The following is an 18,714-nucleotide window of genomic DNA, read 5'->3' on the forward strand; positions in this document are numbered from 1 at the left end:
ACGTAATTGAAGTTGTGAGAGATATGCAAAATACAGGGCTCCTAGATGACAATGGCACATTTCATTAGCTTCGAATTAAAACCAACCTATCAGCTCCGTTAGTCCAATTTAGAAGCATGTTTGCATCAAATTTCTAGAAACCATCACTAACTTGAGTGAAAATCTATAATCTCTGTCTCAGTTGCATAAAATCTGATAAAATACAGTTGAAATGACTGGAGATATTCCTTCAATTTAACATCCAAAGTTCTAGGACAAACACTCAAGTTAACTAAATAAGCCCTAATTGTGATACTACAATAGTATTTACTAGTACTCCAAAGTAACATTATATCTACCCACCTCTTTCACTAAGATTTCAATCAATGAATAAATTAAGATTGGTTGCAGAATATTATAGATTTCATCCAAAATGGTGAAGACTAAGGTACAGGCTTTATAAATCCACTTAATATTAACATACGAAATTGTGGATAATGACTGTATTATACGAGTCAGATAAAATAACAGGGATCATCTCCTAGTAAAGTTAAATTGCCGGGATAGAAATACCAGGTTTGTCTAAAGCACATACCAAACATATCAATGTTAAAAGTGTGTGGTCCATGTTTAGTCCTCCAATATTGGTTGCTGTTCAAACTCCATTTAGATGTTCAGTCAAAGGGATTGCAGTGCTGTTGACAATGTAATTTTCACTCCTACAGTGCTGCAACTGTTCTCGGAGACTCTGGACAAGCTCATTAAGTTTCTGAATGTTCTTTTCTTGAGAAAGGATTATCTGCAGCAAAGTCGATAGCCACAAGATTAACGTTTATAACATAATGCTCCAAAATCTTGATTGACCGAACACAATATCTAAAAAAATGATGAAATCTCTTAACAACTTAAACAATCTAGTCAGCTAGATCATGAAAAATTTATACTGAACAATGAAAGGTGATTGACATTCAAAGGGAAAACAATGCTAGACTAATTTACTTTTTGAGATAGCATAGACTGTTCAAGTTGCTAGTCAGCAATCCAACACTTCGACCATACACATAAAATAAGAAAACTTTTGCAAGAACTTTCATATGAAACTATCATGAAAATCAAGTACATACTAAATCATTGATTCGTGAACATAGGTAAGGGGGGAAATACCTCATGAAGAATGTGGAATGTTTTCTGACTACACTATAGGGCATCTTTGTAATGTGAAATGATGCGAACATTGAAGCTAGATATTGGTAATGAGGAATACTACAGAAAACTAACATCTCTGACCATATCATTTGTGAATTACCAACTGCATTTTTCGAGATTTAAGCATTTAACATGATAAGCATCCACTGTCATCAATCAACCCATAAGAATCTCTTCCGCAAGAGAACAAGCTTGACTCAAGGGGAATTTGACCTTTATGGTGTCAATTAAATGTCTTTTACTTAAATAGTTTATATCCATCCCTCATCCGCTCACCAATTCAACCTGAAAGGGGGACCGAAGAAAATAAAATTTGATTACAAAGTGTACTAATAGCTGGTTCTTATTTGGCGATACAGAAAATAGAATGCATTGAACACAGTGTGAAAGCAGAAAATTGTTTTAAAGAAATGCTAAGAAAATAAATGAAAAGAAAGGCCAGGAGGAAACTGCATAACCTTCCAGGTTGGAAAAAGCAAGGTAAAAATCAATGATCTTCATTAAATGGCTCAATCAGGACAACAACAACCTAAGGCACACCAAGGCTGGTGCATCAAAGACAATAGGCTATGACCAGAGAAGTGATGGTCAAACTACAAAGAAGCTGATTTTTTGAACTGAAGTAACTGAGAGTCAGTTCTAAAAGGTAGGGAGGGAGGGGTAACTGTTTAGATAACTATAATTGCTCTAGATGAGGATTGGAGCAAGAACATCATTTGTTAGTGAAAGGGAATATGGGCATGTAGTGGAACAGAATATGAGCAACAACAACAATAACTGATTGGATGAAAACAAAAACCCCAATTAAAATAAGCAAAATCTTGAAGAGAGGTGCACATTGTCTATAACATAAAAATGAAATATATTAACAATCCAAACACTCGAGTCGGACAAGATAATGAAAATGTAACCTGAACAATCAAAGAAAATGAACAATTAAAGCTAAAAAAAAGGTTCAGGATAAGATGCTTTCGAGACAGTATACTCTTTGAACACAACAAACACAGAAAAGATAGGTTTGCACACAGGAAGTTAGCAAGCAATCCAACATTGGAGCATGCACAAAACAACAACGCTTGTGCCAGACCTTAGGAGAATATTTAGTATACTGAACAGATACTAAATCAATGAAGTATCAGTGAGGAAAATGACCCAAAGAATGAGAAATATTTTCTGAATTGACTACAGAACGTACTTGGAAAGTAAAATGTTGTGCATTGAAAGTTGGGTAAACTCTTGTCATGGAATACTCAGGCTATACAATTTAAAAATTTTTTTGCCCAAGATTCAAAGCATCCAATATATCCGGGTATCAGAAAGTATTGATTTTGTAAATATCTGAAGTAACTTAGATAGGATTCACTCAAGGTACAGGATGCTGGGGCTATCAACGTCTAAGAGAAAATTCCATCTTATCAAACTACTATTTTGAAAAACTGTACTTGCTTTCAATGAGGATTGGAGCAATGATATCACTAATGATGGTAAGGCCATCCAGAGGAACAGAACAAAAACAACAATAACAATGACTGATTGAAGATCGACAAAACTCCAATTAAAATCAGCAAAACATTGATATATCTGGAATCCCAGCCTGTGTAGGAGTTGATCCATGTTGAAACCTAGTTGACATGCACAGCCCAAGAGAAGAAATGGATGCATAAGCAAATATTACTGTGGGATTATATTGATTTAGCAGGGAGGTAACCGTGCAGACTATCAGAAATGGAAGAAGACAGAATCAACAGAGGCAAAACTAGAAAAGATGACTGCCTCTTGTTACCTGCATGACATAAATACCTGTTTGGTATTGCGTTTGAAACTGTGTTTCAAAAGTGTGTATGGCTTGAAAAACATCAAATTGATGATCTTTTTTTTTTTTTGATTTCCGATGGTTTTAATGTGTTGATGTCAAAAATATAAAAAAAAATCAGGAAAAAAATTATTTTGATGTATTTTGAAGCAAAAATACTTTTAAAAAACATCACGCACAACCATACCAAACACAAAAAGATGCTACTGGCTACGATACAAAGCCAGCACATCTTCAGCAGAAACAAATTTGGCCTCTTGAAATGATTTTATAAGCCCAACTTTGCCATTACTTTTAGCCATTTTGATTTTAGTTTGACGTGAATCAATGCTCAAATTATTGATTGTGACAATGATTGCATAAGCACGAAATTTTGTAAGTCAAGGCGATACAAAGTTCCGAAGAAAGCATGCAATCAATCTTTTTATAACAGTAATTGCTATATAACACTTAGCTAGCCCAGCAAGCTTCAATTACCAAAATGGTATGTTTATATACGAAACATTTTCCGCTCTAGAAGAGTGGTGAATTATGCCAATCCAAAAAGGGAACTCAGTTTACCAACAATTGGGTTTGAAGGAAAAGAAAAGCAAGAGATTCTGTTTGACACTCTTCCAATTACCAGAACGCATCAAAGCACAAGTAATTATCTTCAGCACTGATTCTAATACATCCAGGTGAAAGAACCAAAAAGAAAAAGAAAGCCCAATTTGTTTTCCCACCTCTTCCTCTCCCTAACACTGCACCAAGGATAATCATCAATCATATCGCATTATTATGTTTCCCCAGCTTACAAATTTGAAATTCCAACACTGATCCAGACTTTCCAAAAACACAAAAAACAATGAAACTCTCCCATATTCTTCGATGGAACCCACTTGACCAAATCCTTGTATAAATGCACGGAACAAAATCTTCAATTCCCAAGTTAAGAAAAAACAACTGGGTCTTTCCCTTTTTACCTTTTCTGGTTTCATAAACATATAAAACACTACAAAGAAAGCACCAAATGTAATTCAAAAAAGAAAAAAGAATAAAAAAACTAACCTTTTCTTTGACAACTTCTTCTCGATTCGAACTATGTTGTTGTTGGTCTCTCTGGGAAATGTTTGGACTTGCTTCAATTTCATTACCAAATTGTTGTTTCCACTCTAACTGAGACGTGAACACAATTAACAATAGCAAAGAGACCAGTACCCACGGTCTCGCCATCCTTCACTACTACTACTACTACAAGAAGAAGCACAAGCACCTCTTTTTATCTGTTTCATAAAGTAATTTAATATATATATTAAGAAATACTATAATCAAAATAAAGAAATGAAACTTACAGATCGAAGTTCAGGGTGAGAAGAAGAAGCATATATGGGTTTTCTCCTTGGTAAAATTTTGTGCTCTGGAGAAAACCCATTTATGTTTTGGGTTTTATGATTTTCTTTTTCTATTTTCTATTTCTTTCAACTATGTTTTGGTAAATTATCTCTTAGCCCCATAAATGTTGGGTGAAAATTGAGTTACCTCGTGTAGTTTTCAAATTTATTAATTTCACCCTCCTCTATTAACTGCTTTATCTTCAAGCAGCATCTATTTCTTTTTATTTTTTCTTTATTTTTTATTTTTTCCTTTGCATGTATAATTAAATACATAGAATATATATAAATGGTTACAAGTTTGAAAAATAAAATTTATATATATCTTCTTGTTACAAATATAGGTTCATTGATATTAATATTAATATTAATATTATAGCAGCAATATTAAAAATAGAGCAAAAGCAACCCTTCACACGATCCAAAACATGACAGCATGAATATAATACATGTAAATTTAACCATTTAATTTTCCTTTTGTGTTTAGGGTTAAATTTATCATTTTTCTTGAAGGTAATTATAACATTACTATATATAACATGTGCAAGTCTGTGGAAAAACCAGCAGCCCAAACAGCAAGCACACAGTATAGAGACAAAAACATAGAAATAAGTAAAATAATTTCCCAGAAACACTGGTAATCCTCGCTTCACCTCCTGCAGATCCTCGTTTGTCTTCTGCCACCCGGTTTCTCTCTCTATCTCTATCGCTTATATGTGTAAATTGAGGTATTACTTACTTTGCTATGTTTTATCCTTAATATTATTATATTCATGTAAATATATATTTATTATTAATAAAAATTTAATTTATTTTTAATATTTATATAATATTATATTAATAAATTTAATATTTCATTTATAAATCTAGAGTAAAAATAAAATTTATAAGACAAAAATATTTTGCAAAGAAAATTATAAAGTTATTATAATTATGAAATTTTTATTGCATTAAAACATTATTTCTAAAATATTCATAGTCGATACTCTCTTAAATACTAAAAATTCATTAGAGTCATAGAAACTGGTACATACTATGTTATTTTCTTTATGAAAGGAAACAGATGTTCTCATAAGTTGAGGTATAAGGGATACACAGAACTAATATGTAGGTGCATGTTATACGACATGTACACTGAATTGACCCGTATGATAATTCCATATAGAGATATCACATGTGTCTATGGAAAGGCTCACGTGACGGTTGTGTAAGTGATTGTTAAACTTTAGATCACTAAGTTATTTTATATAAGGAGTGATATGTTTTGATTATGTTACACGTTATCTTGGTCAAAGTACCAAATTGACAGACATTGGATGTAAACTATATGAAGGTATTTGATGATCAAGATAGGATTCATCACCTTAAATGAATTACAGAAAATATTATGTATGTTGTCAAATAGTGTTGATTGTTAAATCCTTGCGTAAAGTGGAATAAGATTTAAAAAGATTTTCAAATCTTATTTAAAGTATCAATGACTACAATATTGCGAACAAATATGATTTGACATGGTAAACACACTCCATGCTAAAATGTCTAAATTGAAACATTATTGATGAATGGATAATAATTATACAGAGAAACCGGTCACTGAAAGGTTAAGTCAAACCAGTTATGACTTTTCAAATATTTAAGGGATCATGCCACGCTATTAAATGATGCACTTAATCTTCAAATATAAATTAAATCAATTATTGAATTGATAATAAATTAAATTGTTTGACTTGTTTAATTCTATTTATTTAGAATTATAATTTATATTTGGGCCAACATATTAGGAATCTAATGGGTCATACACATTAAAGACCATTAGTTAGAAATTAAACTGAGATAATTAATTAAGTGTGACTTTATTGAAAATAATTTTAGAAATTAAGCACTAAAATGTATTTAATTCAGGGATTATAATTCTAGTTCTAGAATAATCAAGTAAAGACTTGATTGATTAAATTTCTAAAATTATCCTTAAATAATATATAGATATTATTTAAGAGGCAAATAGATATTTGTTTTTATTTATAGGGTTTTTCTATAAATATAAAGCTATGCTTTTTATTTTTTAAGAGGTTGCTTGTTAGACGAAAAAAAAAACAACATAAGTTACAAAATAAAAAGCTAACACTCTAGGCATAAAAAGGCATAAAAATCCATCTCTACTAAATAGAAATTTAGAAGATTTCTCACTGGTGGTTTATGTGGATTACCATTGAAAGCCGAACAATTGGACTATTTATGGTTTGAGACAACCCATCCTTTAAAGAATTATTCAAAGTCGAAGAAGATAAGATCTTTAGGTGATAAATCCCTAAACAACTTTAGATGTGTCTAACGAGATCATAGGGACTCCCAAATAATTTTGTTTTATTCTTTCTGTTGCATGTATGATATTTGAAAACCCGACAATATCTTTTTTGATTGATTTTTTTTCTTACAAAACCAAACAGGGCTTTTACTCAAAAGGAACTTGAAGACGTTTGTTTGTATCTATGGTCGCACAATCAAATATCAATAATGAATACATATCCCTCTTTGTTTTTCAGATATATTTTTTTTAATTTCACTCTCCTTTCATGACTTTGTTATTGCAAAAGCAAGGCTTAAAGTTCGAATCTTTTTATCTGTGTATTCATATTTTTTTTGGCTATTTTGTAATCTTAACTTGCATGTGGCCACTTCTTTGTATTTGTATATATGATAAACCTAATTTTAATAGGCCTAAAAAACCCTTAAAACCCTCTTCCCTTGGTCACGTCCAAAGGAATGAGCATGCCCAGCCTTGGGGACATAGTAGTGTGCCAAACCCAGCCTAGTGGCACTACTAGAAATTCGCTAAATAGCAACGGATTTACCGACGGAATATGTCTGTCGGTACTTTGAGGTCAAAATTACCGACGGACCATTTTCCGTCCGTAATTCAGTCGGTAACTATCGACGGAAAAGTTTTCGAATTAAAAAAAAAAGGCTGGTCGCTGACGTGGAGGTTTTGGCGGGTTATTTTTTCCGATAGACTCACCGACGGATTCAAAACGACAGCCCGTACAGTGACGTGACCGGTTCACCGTTTAAATTGCCGACGGAATCACCGAGGGATTTGAAATGGCAGATTCGTACGGTGACGTGTTGATTTTTCCATCAGAATCACCAACGACATCACAAACGGAAAGTCTGTCGGTGAAACCGTTGGAAAAAGTTAATATATGTCAGCTCTACCGACCCTCTCCTCCCCTATTTCTTCTTCTTCTTTCTAATCCCAACTCTCCCCATCTGCAAACAACCAGCCCCCCCTCCCCCCCATATAAAAATCTCCCTCATATCAGCACAACAAGTTATATTTCTTGAAGTTTTGTGGTCACAGCATCCGTGTTCTGATTTACCGATGAATTTTATCAATTTTTATAAGTAATTCTATCTTTTTAAATTTTAACATTTAATTAAATGTCAATTTTATTGTTTTTTTAGTATATGTATTTTGTTAGTAGATGTACATGTTTTATTGTTATTTCTCAAACAAATTACTTGTAGTATATGAATGTATAATTCTATACCTGTTATGGTTTGTTTTAGATTTTGTAAGATTGTATTTGTTTGTAAATTGTTAAAACTTTATGGAACTACCGAAGTACATATGCTGTTTTGAAATAATTAATAGCTTGCTTAATGGGTCCGTTTAAAGTTTTATCAATGGTATTGCGGAGTGGTAATTTCCGTAAATTTATATATTTTAATTTGTATGGACGTTGATAAATGATAATGAATATTTAATATTTATTAGAAGTTGTGATTGGTTTGTTGGATAATCTCGAGGTAAAGTAATATTTTTGCAAGTTTGTTTACCTAACTTAGTTAATTAATACATGATGTCATCATAATTTTATAGAGGTTCGATATAAGTCATGGATGATCGTTCATGGATATATCGAGATTCACCCCAAGGATTGCGGAGGATGGATTATTGTAACGAGGTTCAGGGTTTTATTAATTTCGCAACATCTATTCCCAGAAATTTTATTGGAGGCGGTATTAGGTGTCCATGCAGGAAGTGTCAAAATAAAAAGTATCTGCATCCAGATGTTGTAACGATGTATCTTCTACACAAAGGGTTTATAGAGAATTACCAGTGTTGGTATGCACACGGAGAAGTATTTGTTAGTAAGAGGAGAATGGAAGAAAGGGTGGTTGGGTCAACTTCTAGTGCTAGTAACATGCATGAAGCAGCAAATGACAACACTAATCCTTATAGGAATATGGTTATGGATGCAATGAGAATGAATCAAGGTAATGTCAGTCAATGTCCAATTGTAGAAGAAAAACCTAATGCAGATGCAGCTAGGTTTTTTTATTTGTTGAAAGATTCTGACGAACCATTATGGGATGGCTGCATGAACCACAGTAAATTATCGGTCGTAGCATAGGTGTTCACCATCAAGTCAGATCACTGGTTGAGTGAGGCCGGGTATGACAAGATTATTGAATGGGTGAGAAGCATTTTACCTGAAGGGAACAGGCTGAAAGAGAACTTCTATGCTGCGAAGTCCATGATGAAACCCCTCGGTTTAGGATACCAGAAAATTGACATGTGCCCTAACTTCTGTATGTTATACTACCTTGAAAATGCTGAGATGACCGAGTGTATGATATGCAGGCATTCCCGTTACAAACCTAGAACTGGCAGGGGAAAGACTCTAGTGGCATATAAAAAACTTAGATACTTCCCGATCACACCTAGACTGCAGAGGTTATTCATGTCACCAAGGACTGTTGAGCACATGACATGGCACCAAGCACATGATGCGGTTGATGGAGTGATGGTGCATCCTTCTGACGGCGAAGCGTGGAAACTCTTTAACAGTGTGTATCATCACTTTTCAGCTGAATCAAGGAATGTGCGTCTTGGGTTGTGTACAGACAGATTCAACCCATTTGGGTCATTTGATGCTCCTTATTCTTGTTGGCCGGTCATACTCACAGTTTATAACTTGCCACCGGGAATGTGTATGAGGCCGGAGTTCATGTTTTTATCTACTGTCATACCCGGTCCAAGCAGCCCGGGGCGGAATATAGATGTTTGTCTTCGACCGTTGATTGATGAGTTGGCACAGTTGTGGTCCTCCAGAGCTCTGACTTATGATATATCGAGGAAACAAAATTTCCTTATGAGGGCGGCTTTGATGTGGACTATCAATGATTTTCCAGTTTATGGAATGCTTTCTGGTTGGAGCACGCATGGGAAACTCGCATGTCCATACTACATGTAAAACAACAAGGCATTCACGTTAGCAAACAGAGGTAAAGCTTCTTTTTTTGACTGTCACCGTCGCTTCTTGCCACTTAATCACAGGTACAGAAAGAATAGAAAAGATTTCTTTGTTGGCAGAGTTGAAAAAGATGTTGCATCCCCACGTCTTTCTGGTGAAGAATTGCATGATGTTGTCTCAGAGTACGGTGACATTGTGTTTGGCCTTCAATCAGGTAAGCAAAAGTTTCCTGGTTTTGGTTTGACCCATAATTGGGTAAAGCGAAGTATCTTTTGGGAGCTTCCTTATTGGAAGACCAATCTGCTCCGCCATAACCTTGGCATCATGCACATCAAAAAGAACATGTTTGAGAACATTTTCAACACTGTCATGGATGTGAAGGGGAAGATATAGGACAACATCAAGGCTAGATTGGATATAGCTTTATACTGTAACCGTAAAAATATGGAGTTGGTTTATGATGAGTCACGGGTCGCAAAACAAAGAGCAAGCTTTGTGTTAGAGAAAAACGCACAACTGCTAGTCTACAAATGACTTAAGAGTCTGCGTTTTCTGGATGGACATGCATTGAACATATCAAGGCTGGTTAATATAAATGACTGCAGATTGTATGGAATGAAGAGTCTTGACTGCCACGTGTTTATGCAAACACTCATCCCATTAGCTTTTCGTGATTTGTTGCCAAAGGGAATATGGGATGCACTCACGGAGATTAGTCATTTCTTTAGAGATATATGCTCCAGCAAGTTGAATGTTGATCACATTGAGAGGCTTCAAACGAATATCGTCGAGACACTATGCAAACTTGAGATGATATTCCCTCCATCATTTTTTGACTCAATGGAGCATCTCCCTATATATCTACCGTTCGAGGCAAAAGCTGGAGGACCGGTCCAATATAGATGGATGTACCCATTCGAACAGTTAGATATTACAGTTGCAATGTAATTCATATATAAAAGTATTTTCTATGTTTTTCTTAATTGAAAATACTTGATTAATATTTCAATGCAGGTACTTGTTTAATCTCAAGAAAAAGGTTAAGAACAAGGCGCATGTTGAGGCTTCGATATGTGAGGCCTATATTGTTGAGGAGATCTCAACATTTATCTCATACTATTTCGAACCTCATCTGAGAACGAGAATCAATCGCGTTCCACGGCATGATGATGGCGGTAAAGTGCCTTCCAGTGGGAACTTGTCAATATTCTCCAATACTGGACGACCCACACCTAAAAATGCCGTAAGAGGAAGATATTTGTCGGAAATAGAGTTCAAACAAGCACACAACTATGTTCTATTTAACTGTGATGAGCTGAGACCTTTTATTCAGTAAGTTTATACTAATTAAACTTTGTTAGTAATATACTGTTAATTATATATTGTAATATCATACACTCATTATCACTTGTAGGCAACATCGACAATATTTGCTCTCCAATAACTCACAGCTGACCGAATCCCAGATCTTTCAATTACAAGATGAACAGTTTGCCACGTGGTTCAGAACACATGTAAGCACTATCACAAACTCATTCTAACTTGCAAAATTACTGTACGTATGCATGTCATTATGAGATTCTCGTTCATTTACTGTTTATTGATGTACATTACATACAAGGTTTATCAAATGGGAAGGAGTGCACCTAAGCCATTATCTTCACTAAGCCTGGGGCCTGAAAGAAAATGTAAGTGCTACAACGGGTATTTTGTCAATGGATATGTTTTCCATACTGAAGAATACGGGCAAGGAAGAAAGACATACAACAGCGGTGTTAGTGTTAAGGGATCCACTAGTAGTGAGTTAGAAGTTGACTACTATGGTAGATTAGAAGAGGTCGTCGAACTGCAATATCATAACGAGCAGAATATAGTGTTTTTATTCAAATGCTATTGGTATGACATGACTGACAGAGGAATCAGAGTTGATCCGCACTATGGTCTGGTCGAAATCAACTCAAAAGCTAGACTCCGCAACATAAACGATGTTTTTATTTTCGCAAAGCAATGTCAACAAGTTTATTACACATACACCCCTTCATTTAGAAAGGATCAATCAAGAGTGGATTGGTTATCCGTTTTAAAAACGAAACCCTAGGGTCGTGTCGAGGTTGTTCAGGATGAGAACGAAGACACAAGTGTGCGAGATGAAGTCTTTCAAGTTAGTGAGTTGGTTGAACCATATCGAGTTGCTCCTTCGATTGAATTGAAAGAAAATTCAAATTTTCGTGTTTTCGATGATAGTCTTGTTGATGTTGACGCAGAGGAGTTGAATTTTGTTTTGAGCTCTAGCGGACAAGCAAATATCGATGAAGAAGATGATATCCATATTGAAGATTGCGATGAAGGTGATGACAATTCAATTGATGAAGAAGAAGAAGAAAATTCTGACTAACTATCAAAACCCAGCCCTGTGTAAAACCCTTTTTTTCATGTAATTTAGATTGTGAATGATATATTTTGTAACACGAAATATTTATTACTTGAAATGCCACAATCATGAAATAATTACTTGAAATAATTATAGATCATGGATGATATATTTTGTAACACGAAATAATTACTTGAAATGCCACACTCACCGACGTCCATACCGACGAATATAAGTCCGTCGGCATTTCACAGAGAGTTCGAAAATAATTACTTGAAATGCCACAATCACTGACCCTAATACCGACAGATATAAATTCGTCGGCAATTCACAGAGAGTTCGAAAATAATTACTTGAAATGCCACACTCACCGACGTGAATACCGACGGATATAAGTCCGTCGGTACGTTGTCAGCGGGTCAAGTTTACTGATAAATTTACCGACGGACCGCGCAAATTCCAAAGGGTTGTGCATTAAATGCATCTCTGACCGCGTCATCTTGTCGACGGAATTACCGACGGACCACGAAAAATATGGAGGGTCATTAAAAATTTTGGTGCGAAATTCAAAATTTACCGACGGATTTTTGACACTTTACCGACGGAATAAATTAAAATAATAATTAATTTTATATCCGTCGGTGAATCCATCGGTAAAACTGCCATATAAGTTCCAGCGACTGCCCATTCAGTTTATTTTTTCTTCTCCTTCGTTTCTCACCTTAAGATTTCAATTTTTTTACTCTCCATTCTTCAAAGCTTTCACCTCCAATCTCTAGCAAGTTTTCTTGTAAATCTTCATCAGTTTAAAATGTATGTGTTTCTTCTATTTCATTTTACTTTAAGGGTTTTTTTTTTTTGCTATTTTTTTTTGTTATGTTATTTGTTTTGGTGTATTTTTTATAATGTAGATAAAGTCTATAGTTTTTTTTTTGCATAATTCATTGCTAAAGTCTATAGTTTTTTTAAAGAATTTATTGAATATTTTTTATTGTTGTATTGGCATAATTATTATTAGTTAATTTGTTGAATATTTATTGTTAATGTTGAATTTACCATAGAATTAGTAATTGAATATGTTGGAATAATTATTAATTTTACTCTATTATTGCATGATTTGTGTTTAATTTTTTCCATTTATTTTGATTGTTATTCTAGAGTTTTTTTTTAGTTTATTGTTTTGTTGTATTGGCATAATTATTGAATAATTTTTTGAATTGTAATTGTTATTGTTGAATTTACCTTAGTATTAGTAATTGAATATTTTGGAATAATTGTTAATTTTACTTTATTATTGCATGATTTATGTTTAATTTTTTCCATTAATTTTAATTGTTAGTCTACAGTTTGTTTTTTTATTTATTGAATATATTTTATTGTTGTATTGGCATAATTATTGAATAATTTGTTGAATTGTAATTCTTAATGTTGAATTTACCTTAGGATTATTAATTGAATATGTTGGAATAATTAGTATAGATTGGGTCAATTGGTTGTGGCTTTTGTTAATATGTGTAGGTTTGTGGATTTGGGTAGTATCCAGTATAGGGGAGGTGCTGTCGAATTTTTTTTTAACATTTGAATTTAATTATATAATTATTTGTATAAAATTGTGGAGATGCGCAGAATGAAAACCAGAGCTGGTCGCTCACGTACGGTCGCAGCTAGTTCGTCTAGCAGCGATGATGATATTTCCTTAGGTGCCTCTCAAGAAGAGGCACCTACACCACCTGCGCCGTCAACCGATGCTGCCTCTTCCAGCGCTACTTCACAGCGTAGAGGCGGGGTGCCTTCGCAGCGGAATCAATTTACCCGCAAGTACGAGACACAGTGGAAGGACGACCTTTCAATATAAGTTTGTTAAGGTTTTATTTAAAAAAAAAAAAACAATTACAACATAATTTATGAAGTAATCACTATTTAATATATTTCATTTATTTTCAGGTTCACAAACATTAAGGCCGCCCGAGTAATATCATCGGCGTTTAAATCGTCGATGGAGATTCCATTGTTTCAATGGAGTCAGATATCCAAGTATCCTAAATGGATGCCTAAAATCAATGCATGGTTTGACAGATTTCAGGTTGGTGTTAATTTATAATTTTCAGCTTATTTCTAATAAATTATTAATATTATTGTAAATAAATTATTATTTTTATTTAAACTTGTTTATTTATACACAACACAAATTCTGCTGGGACAATGAGCATAACACTGTTGTGAGGAGGGTGTGGGAAAATCACGCGGCAACTAGGTAAGATCGAAAACAATACAAGATTTTTTTTAGACAAAAATTTATGTTTTGAAATGTAATTTTTAGTTGCGTGAAATAGGTTACGTGATTTTTGGTATGAAGCACAAAAAAGGGCAAAACAAACCGCGAGGGATAGGGGTTTCCAAGGCTGGAATGATGTTGCGGTTTGGAGGGATTTCAAACCAATATACATCCCGGAAGATATATGGCCGCACTATCTTGAGCACGTGACGTCTGAGCAGTTCACACGACGCTCACAGTCCAGTGCTGGCAACCAGAATCGGCCAATTCATGGCTCGGTGACAACGCACACTAGCGGCTTCGTTCTATTTGCTGCACATGCGAAACGGATGGTAAGATTAATTTAAATGAAATATATCGTTAAATTAAGTTGTTGTTAATATATGTTTTTTCATTATAGGCTGCGTCTCTTGGACGTGAGCCGAGCCCGATGGAGCTGTTTGTGGAGACGCACGTGCGGAGTCAAGACCGCCAAAAGGGGGCGCAACAGTTCGTTGATAACCGTTCTCAACATTTCGTGGTATGTTTGTTCGACCATTTTATTTTGTAAGTTATTATGTTTATTGAATTGAATATGATGATTACTTTTTTTTTTTTAATTTCAGGAGACCTATAATAATCGGTTGAGGGAGAGATATGGGGATGATATTTTGACCCATCCGGAATTCGATCCGGATTTGTGGATGGAGGTTGGATCGTCAGGTGGACCCGATAAAAATCGGGTTTACGGGCTCTCCAACACTACGACCGACAACTTGCGGTCGACCCGTAGTGTTTCAACTGTTGGGAGCTCCCAATCAATATCGAGCTCCCAATCTAAGGAGTTCGTGGCCTTGCAACAACACACGGCTCAACTCAGCGACAAATACGACCACCTATCAGCGGAGTACGCACAACTCAAAGCGTCTCATGCACAACAAAGAGCGGAGTCTGAGCAAATCAAAGTGCAAATCAAAGCGTCTCAAGCACAACAAAAAACGGAGTATGAACAACAAAAAGCGGCTTATGAACAACAAAAAGTGGCTTATGACCAGCTTCGCGAAATGGTCATGAACATGGCAACACATAGTGGAACATGTGCACCTAATCCTTTTTGGCCGTATAACCACCAGCCTCCTCCTCCAGGATCTCCTCCTCCTTCAGCTCCACCTTTATATTAATTTGTAATAAACATTATTTACCTTTAAAACTTCATTTAATATTTTTTTTGAAACATATTCAGTTTATAATGAATATTATTTGACTTTGATTTTTTTTTTATGTTTAATATAAATTTTATTTGCATAATTGGTTTTTATTACCATTAATTTATATAGTTTTATATTATATATTCTAAATAATTTTTTAAAAACAAATTTAGAAAAACTATTACCAAGGGTTTTACCAATGGAATTAATCCATCGGCATCTGACAGTAGCATTCACCGACGCATTTACAGACGGCTATATTCGGTCGGTATTATAAACACTCACCGACAGCCTTACCGACGGACTTAACCCGTCGGCATTTGACAGTAGCTGCCACACTTACCGACGAATTTACAGACGGATATATTCGGTCGGTATTTCATACACTCACCGACAGATTTACCGACGGCTACTAACTGTCGGTAAATCACGATATCACCGACGGACTAAAAATCCGTCGGTATATTTCAAGCGGGAATCTTTTTTTTTTGGCTCGCAAATTCCGTCTGTAAAACCATCGGCAAATGGTTTTTTTGTTTTGCCGACCGATATAGCGACGGAATGGGGAATCACCAACGAAAGGAAAGCCGACGGACGTAATCCGTCGGGGATGATGTCGGTAAATAAATCACCGACGAACAGCTAATCACACACCGACAGAATATGTCCGTCGGTAAAACTGTGAAATCTTGTAGTGTGGGGTCTTAAATCTCTCATGGCTCATAATCTTTTAGCTGGATAAAATGAGTGAAATACAACTCACCATGCAATTCAAAATATCATGACGAGGAAGTTACCCTCCAATCCTTTTTTTCTACAAAAAGACAAGAATCATGGGCTATAAATACACCATGAGACCCTAAGAACAAAGGTTCATAATCTTCATTCTCTACTACATATATATTTTTAAAGCATCTCTTTCTAGAATATTCTTGTTTTTTCTCTCTCTAAAAAGATACTTATTTAAACATTAGAGAGTATCCATATAAAGGGGACGTTTTACAAGTACTAGCTACAAGCCACCTTGGCCTACCAAACACTAAGTATAAGCTATTAACTATATTTACTAGGGAGAATGGTTGAGATTGCTAGGATGAATTTATTAACTGACATCCAAGTCAGGAGCCCTATTTTCAGGCTAGTTGGATTTTTGGGACTTCATTAGTGGCGCCATTTATGGGAAGCCATCAGTTTCTTTCTAAAACTTGTTTTAGTATTTCCAGAGCATTTCATGTCACACAATCAATGTCCATTAGGGCTAAAAGCAGGACAAATTAACTTTTTACCATGAACACTCCTACCTAGCAAGAGCTTCAACAACTCACTAATTAGGTGCAACTCCTCACTCAGGTCGTGTTGACAACTTGAGGGTAAAATCAAACATTGCCATCCCAGCAAGTCTTAATACCCTCAACAACACACAATGCTTTAGCACTAGGGCCAGTAGCTGCACATGAAGCTCGTAGACGATTACACTACCTAAAAGAGACTAGATAGAATAACATTTATGAAAGTTCTTCAAGGGATTACTCCCACTATTGTCATACTCATGCACAGAGCAAAATACTCTGAACGCACTCCCTTTAGTTACTATAGGATGGAGATAGATCATTGTAATCATCGTTTTATGCCAAACCCTTTAAACTCCTAAGAGCCCAACAAACAAAAAGATAAGAGATACTTTATGCATGAGTACTCCTAGGGGAATGTTTAAAGCCCCCATCAATGAAAGGTTTCTCCCTTATCCAAACATATATTGACACTCAATTCCTTGAGGACTACTTTTCCATGAAAATAAGTTTGGACAATTATGATGGCTTAGCCAATCTAAGGGAGCATGTGCAAAATATGCACAGTAGCTTGAAGTTGATCATCCAAGATAATGACTGAATGTGCAAGATATTCCCTACAACCTTTAGAGGATTTGCACGTGCTTAGTATAACAACCTGAAACCAAACTCTATTAAAGGTTTTAGTGACCTATGTGCCAAGCTAGTGGCACGCTTTATCACCATAATACTCGCCAAGAAAACCTCCATAAAGCTTTTTAAGTGTTGCCTAACAAGAGGGTGAGTCTACACGAGCATATTTAAGGAGATTCAACACAGAGATGCTTAAGGTGAAAGAATTAATTGCACTAGTAGCTTTAGAAGCCATAATAAGAGGAGTAAATGAGCATGCCCTCTGGAGAAAATAACTTATGTTTTACTAGATAAAAGCTTGTCCAAAGTAAAATAATTCATGAAAAATCATATGCAGGTTGAAGAGGCCAGTTTACTTTGACATAAACCTTCTTGTTTTTACAAGAACAACCAACGTAAATGATTTTCTAGGTGAAGTAATCAGGGTATTCAAAGCCACCATCTTAGTGCCACCTCCATGATATGTTTCCTCCTAAAAGCCTCTCTCATACCTATCACTCAGATCACCCCAGGATGTATAATCCTTGATAAGAATGTAAGTTTTTTAAATATGAATTATTCGAAATGACTTTTCATTTTCTCCTGGTGATCCTTAAGGGCGGTAACCCCAACACTCTTTATGGGATGGACTTGGTCTCCACAGTGCTATATGCACCAATCTTTAAGGGATAAATGTAGTCTCCCCAGTGTTATATGTATCACTATCTATGGGATGAACTTAGTCTCTCTAGTGCTATATGCACCAATCTCATATGATGAAATTATTCTCCCCAATGCTATATACACCGTTAGTCTCCCCAATACTATATACACCAATCTCCAAGGGATGAACTTGGTCTCCTCGGTGTTATATGCACCGCTCTTCATAGGATGGATTTGCTCTTCCCATTGCTATAAGCACCACTCTCGAATGGATAGATTTGGTCTCCCTAGTGCTGTAAGCACCACTCTCCAAGGGATAAATGTGGTCTTCCTAGTGATATATGCACCACTCTCCAAGGGATAGATATGGTCTTCCCAGTGATATAATGCACCACTCTTCAAGGGATAGATATGGTCTTCCCAGTGATATAATGCACCACTCTTCAAGGGATATATGTGATCTTCCTAGTGCTATATGAACACAATCTTTTTAATGTTATATACACCACTCTTCAAGGGATAGACATGGTCTCTCTAGTACAAATAGCAACATCATGTAATCACCGCTCTTAATGGGGAGCTCTCATGCCTCGTAAAAATAATAATTTCATGATGATCACTCAATAGTGGAGGGATTTTAAGCCCATGACAATGCTGGTAAAGTTATAAGCTCCTACTTTCCAAAGAATTT

The 18,714-nt window shown here is 35.3% G+C and overlaps 1 protein-coding gene across 3 annotated transcripts; it reads right to left on the reverse strand.

Moving 5' to 3' along the window:
• Window positions 1–366: 366 nt before the first annotated feature.
• LOC18106187 (uncharacterized) lies at window positions 367–4,479 on the reverse strand. 3 transcript variants are annotated; one of them, XM_052447793.1, is made up of 3 exons: window positions 4,330–4,479; window positions 4,046–4,228; window positions 367–778 (listed from the first exon to the last, which is right to left on the reverse strand). In XM_052447793.1, the coding sequence occupies exons 2-3, from the start codon at window positions 4,208–4,210 to the stop codon at window positions 635–637; spliced, it is 309 nt and encodes a 102-aa protein (XP_052303753.1). In that variant the 5' UTR covers window positions 4,211–4,228; window positions 4,330–4,479; the 3' UTR covers window positions 367–634. The 3 variants fall into 3 exon arrangements, with proteins under 3 accessions (XP_052303753.1, XP_052303755.1, XP_052303754.1); XM_052447795.1 differs by having other exon boundaries at window positions 4,046–4,225; window positions 4,330–4,463; XM_052447794.1 differs by having other exon boundaries at window positions 4,046–4,260; window positions 4,330–4,462.
• Window positions 4,480–18,714: the final 14,235 nt, after the last annotated feature.

Source organism: Populus trichocarpa, chromosome 16, assembly GCF_000002775.5.
Source record: "Populus trichocarpa isolate Nisqually-1 chromosome 16, P.trichocarpa_v4.1, whole genome shotgun sequence".
NCBI lineage: Eukaryota > Viridiplantae > Streptophyta > Magnoliopsida > Malpighiales > Salicaceae > Populus > Populus trichocarpa.

What these genes read in the sequence shown, in the direction of transcription:
- LOC18106187 (XM_052447793.1), bottom strand. Translation starts at nt 4,210, where the DNA reads ATGGCGAGACCGTGGGTACTGGTCTCTTTGCTATTGTTAATTGTGTTC. An exon ending in AAGAAGTTGTCAAAGAAAAG is followed by an intron (nt 779 to 4,045) that starts GTTAGTTTTTTT and finishes ACTTTGCTGCAG; the next exon opens with ATAATCCTTTCTCAAGAAAA.